The sequence below is a fragment of the Petaurus breviceps genome, unplaced genomic scaffold, assembly GCF_028583685.1.
Source record: "Petaurus breviceps papuanus isolate PSGF00001 unplaced genomic scaffold, PetGlider_PUasm1.0 186, whole genome shotgun sequence".
NCBI classification, from domain to species: Eukaryota; Metazoa; Chordata; class Mammalia; order Diprotodontia; family Petauridae; genus Petaurus; species Petaurus breviceps.
The window spans coordinates 19,233,364-19,238,238 of NW_027185798.1; the positions used below are offsets into that span (position 1 = coordinate 19,233,364).

Consider the following 4,875-nt stretch of genomic DNA (forward strand, 5'->3'; position numbering starts at 1 on the left):
AGGACCGGGGAGTGGGAAGGTCCACTCAATGTGTTGGGCACCTTCTTCTATATTGCTTGACATTTCCTAGGCTCTAATAGAGGCTTTTTAAAAAATAAAATAAAGTAATCATAGTCATTGGAGTCAATGCGTGTCCTTCATGAATTGCAAATATATTTTTAAAATAGCAACACAAGTTTAAAGAGGCAGAGGGGTATAATGGATAGAGGAAAAATGTTCAAATCTGGAAAAAACCTCCGTCACTAAAGAACAAAACAGTCCCGGCTCTCAAGGAGCTGTCTTTCTGCCAGGGGAAACACACATACTCGTGCGTGTGTGATTAATCAATACAAGGCAGGTAAGGGGGGAGGATGGAGAGATAAGGAGAGGTTTCTTGTAAGAAGTAGCACTTGAAGATGATCCTTGGAGGAAACCAGGGACTCCAAGAGGCTCAGGTGAGGATCTAATGCACTCTAGACTTGGGGCTGAGGTACGAGTAGTAAAATCTATGCAAAGGTGTGGAAGTGGGAGATGAAATGTGGAATGTTGTGGCCACAGCAAGTAGATGAGTGTAGTCGGGCTGAGTATATAAAGGGGAATAACAAAGCTAGAAAGATATGTTGGAGTCAGGTTGTAAAGAGTCAGTTGTAAAGAAAATAAAAGATTTCCAGGGAACAGTTCGATGGACCCAGGACTGCGCTTCATCTCCAGCCTCAGTTTCCTCATCTGTAAAACGAAAGGGTTGGACCACATGCGCTGAGGGTGACTTCCAGCTCTAGACTCGAGGTTATTGGTCCCTTTTGACCTGCTCTGCCTCGGTTTCCTCACCTGTAAGCCCCCTGGGGTCCCCTCTAGCACTTGTGACTCAGAACTCCACCAGCCCTCCACACCCAGTCTTCAAGCGCATGGGCACATGCACCAGAGGGCGGCTGGGAGGAGGGCGGGCAAAGGGGGCGGTGTCACTACGGGCAAAGGGGGCGTGGCCAAGTCGTCGCCCTGGAGACGCGTGGGGGCGGCTTCGGGAGCGACCGCGGGCGGCCAAAGCGAAGGCCCTAGAGGTGGCAGTGGTGGCGACTGCAGTGCGGTTGAACCGGGTCTGGCTGGAGCCCGGACGGACTCGGGCAGTCGGAGCCGGCGGGATGAACGTCCGAGGCGGACGTGGGGGACCGGGGGCCGGCGAGGAGTGCGACGAGGACGAGGACGAGGACGAAGAGGAGCGGGAGGCCGTCACCCAGGCCTTCCAGGTGTCCCGGCTGCCGCCCATCTCCGGCTGCGTGCCCGAGACCAGCCGGAGAAAGGTGAAGAAGAAGAAAAAGAAGAAGAAATCACCGGCTACAGGGCTGGGCAAGGGCTCCGGCAAAGGAGATGGTGAGCGGGGCGGGGCCGGCAGAGCAGGGGGCGGGGCGACGAGGGGATTGGAGAGGGGGCGGGGCCTAGAGGGCGGGGCGGAGCCTACAAGGGGGTTGGGTCAAAGAGGCGGAGACGACATAGGGGATCAGATAGGGTGGGATAGGTAAGGGAACTCTCAAGGGGGCGTGGGCGTGGCCTATACAGAGGGTGGGCCAATGCCAGGGATTGGAGAGAGGAGGGGGCGGGGCAGGCAGAAAGAAAGGTCAAGGGGGCGGGGTCGTCAGAAGGGACTTCAGGGACCCCCTTGTTTTACAAATGAGGAAACTGAGGCTCTGAGAGATTTATACAAGGTCACAGGTAGTAAGAGTCAGAGGGAGGAACTGAACCTTCAGGAAAGAGACAAGGGGGATGCTAAGATGAAGAGCGTGAAGGGCACCCCCCCATCTACGCTAACATGCTGAGACTCCTCTCCAACCCTTCAGCAACACACACGTTCCAAACGTCCATATACATACACACATGAAGACCCACAACCAGACACAAACCGTTCCAGAAAACATCCCCAATACATGGTGTAGTGAGACAGGGTTGTGGCCTGGGCTAGGAGTCAGGAAGACTTAAATTCGAATTCTGCCTGGGACCCTTGTTAACTATGCCTCCCTGGACAAGTCATTTAACCTGTCTATGCCTCAGTGTTGTCTTCAACTGCAAAATGGTCGTTTCCAGCTCTAAATCTAATTACATATGACATGTCTAATTACAGAATCTCAAAGTTGTAAGAGACCTTAATGACCATCTGTTGGAAACCACAACTGAAAAAAAAAAAAACACCTCTATAACATACCTTCCAAGTAATCATTCAATCTTTGATTGAAGACCCCTAATCTCAATCAACCAACAAACATGGTTGCTATCCCATTCCACTTTGGTATTGCTCTCATTGTTATGAAGTTGGTTTTTAGTTAGTTTTGTTTTCCACTACAATCTACCCTAAATTTGGTACTCTGGGGATTCATCCCCATTGCTCCTACTTATACCACTGAGATTAAGCAACACAAATCAAGTTCCTCCTTAAATATCACCGAGCATTTAAAGGACAATGGTTCTGTTAAATACTTGAACACAAGTCTCTAGGACTTCTCCCCAGAAAATACAACCAAAAGTCACTCCCAAACATATATACCCCATACTAAAATATGTACACACTCTCCAAATATATACTGATACCCTCTAAAATACATAGATACATCCCAATAAATATCTTGCCCATACACTCAGATACCTTTCTCACACACACAATCTCAAATACTCATACATATGGACAGCCCTTCAACACACAGACACCATATACAGTCATATATATGAATACATACACACACGCCCCACGCAAGGCATCCCCAAACATATGTACCTAAATCCACAGATACCTTCCCACACATTCCCCTACTTGCCCAGATTTGCCCGTCTCTGTGTATCTGCAGATACACATACAGTCCTTCCTTTCCAGACACAACTAGCTCCCCACAAAATAGACATATATACATACACCCACACACATAGCTGCCATCACATACTCATATACAGACAACTCTCAAAACATACGCTACACATATTCATACATATATTACTCTCAAGTATGCATATATAGCAGAAATACCCTATTCCCAAATAGACATAGGTATACACAGAAAGACAAGAATACATACAAACATCTCCCCCACCCCCTCCACATACATACACATTCCTCCTCACCCCCAAAATAGACCCTCTGCAGAACTGTCATAATTAAAACATGTTTTAAGTGCCCACTGATACAAAGAGCTCTTTTTCTTTTAAAGATAAGACTTGGCGCTAACCTTGACTTGTTCATAGGAAGCTTGGGTGTAAATATAAAGTGAAAGCTACTTTGATGCTTTAGGCATTTGACTCTGGGTTGGTCCCGTTGAGCTGTGGTGCTTACCCCCATACTCCCTGCCCAGCTCGAAAATTTGCAAACTGGCATTACTGAGTTGTTGAGTTTTAGCATTTGAAGGAGCCCTTACAGAGACATTGGAAGAGATGCCCACATTAGCTATGTAGACACAGGCACAAGGACAGAAAGCTCCGGTAGGACCAGGCTTTTCCCACGTGGCTGCATATATAGACTACATTTCAGGGAAAGGTAGCAGCAACAAGATCAGCCACATGGTGATATTTATCATCTCCTCCGCCCCCCCTCCCCAGCTTGGACTTTTTTTTTGCCTTTTTTTAGAGGGAAGTTGGGGTGAAGTGACTTGCCCAAGGCCACACAGCTAGTAAGTGTTAAGTGTCTGAGGCTGGATTTGAACTCAGGTCCTCCTGACTCCAGGCCCAGTGCTCTATTCACTGTGCCACCTACCCACCCCTTGGACTTTCTTTAAACATTGCCTTGGGAGTGACTCCTGGGGTAGAGGTGCCCCCGCTCCCCAGCATAAGATGATTTTCAAAAAGCAGGGCGTTGGAGAATCTTCAACCACAACACTGAAGGAAGGGTTATTTAACATTTCTGTCTTCTAGAAAACGAAGGGTCAGCTGATGAAAATGCCCACAATTGATATCACTTAAACTATATATTACATAGTCCTGAAGTCATATTAATTTTTTTCTAACCCAATAATACAAAGACTTCCCCTATTTCTAGTACTTTAGGTAAAGTTAGGGGAGTTTTATAAATTCTTGTTCTGATATCTCTCCATCCTAAATGGCACACACTCTTTTACCTTTGGTATACAAATAACTATGCAGATGCTGCTTACCTATTCCCAACATTGACGCCAGCTATGGCAAGACAAAACCTCTATAGAACTTCAGTCACAGACACATGGTTGGAACCCCCACTGTGCTGGGAGCTTTTTTATAGAACGTTAAGACGCCCAAGGAGTCCTTGTGAATGATAACTCTTCAGGGCAATCTCTGGCTAACTGAGCTCATCTGTTGCAGTAATTCAGGTCAACAGAACAGAGACAGCCTCTCTTTTCCTCTCATGCCATTTTAGGTTCCAACAAAGATCCTAGCTCCAAACTAGAGTCTATGAAAGAGATTAAAGGAGAGAAAGAAGAAAACAAGCATGTCTTTTATACCTCCTCCGGGAATGCTGCCTTTTCTTCTGCTGAAGTAGACGACAGCCTTTCCAACAAGATCAATGAGAGTCTTCGCTGGGAAGGCGTCCTTGAAGACCCAGTAGCCGAGGAAGAACGAATCCGCATCTATAAACTCAATAGAAGAAAACGTTATCGACTTTCAGCTCTGGAAGGATTTTGCCCAACTCCAAGTGTCCCGGAAGGAACTAATGAGAAAGTCTCAAACCTTCCAGACCAAGAGAGCCACACTAATAGCAAACAGCAAGTAGGGAAAGTGGATTGCCTCAATTATTTCCTTGAGGGAAACACAACATCAAAGATCCTACCCTCTCCAGAATTAGCGACAGCCAATGGACTGGAGCAGAAACTTTCTTCTGCTTTGGCAAATCTATCCTGATCCCGTGTGTGTGTGTGTGTGTGTGTGTGTGTGTGTGTGTGTGTGTGTGTG

The 4,875-nt window shown here is 47.1% G+C and overlaps 1 protein-coding gene across 1 annotated transcript in view; it reads left to right on the forward strand.

Moving 5' to 3' along the window:
* The first annotated feature begins 1,016 nt into the window (after positions 1 to 1,016).
* LIAT1 (ligand of ATE1) overlaps positions 1,017 to 4,875 on the forward strand; it is a 4,054-nt gene continuing 195 nt past the window's right edge. The window contains exons 1-2 of the mRNA XM_069089176.1: positions 1,017 to 1,347; positions 4,343 to 4,875. The exon at positions 4,343 to 4,875 is cut by the window's right edge and continues 195 nt beyond it. Of these exons, the coding sequence (XP_068945277.1) occupies positions 1,119 to 1,347; positions 4,343 to 4,824 (711 nt within the window). The 5' untranslated portion in view covers positions 1,017 to 1,118 and the 3' untranslated portion in view covers positions 4,825 to 4,875. The remainder of the gene's footprint in view (positions 1,348 to 4,342) is intronic.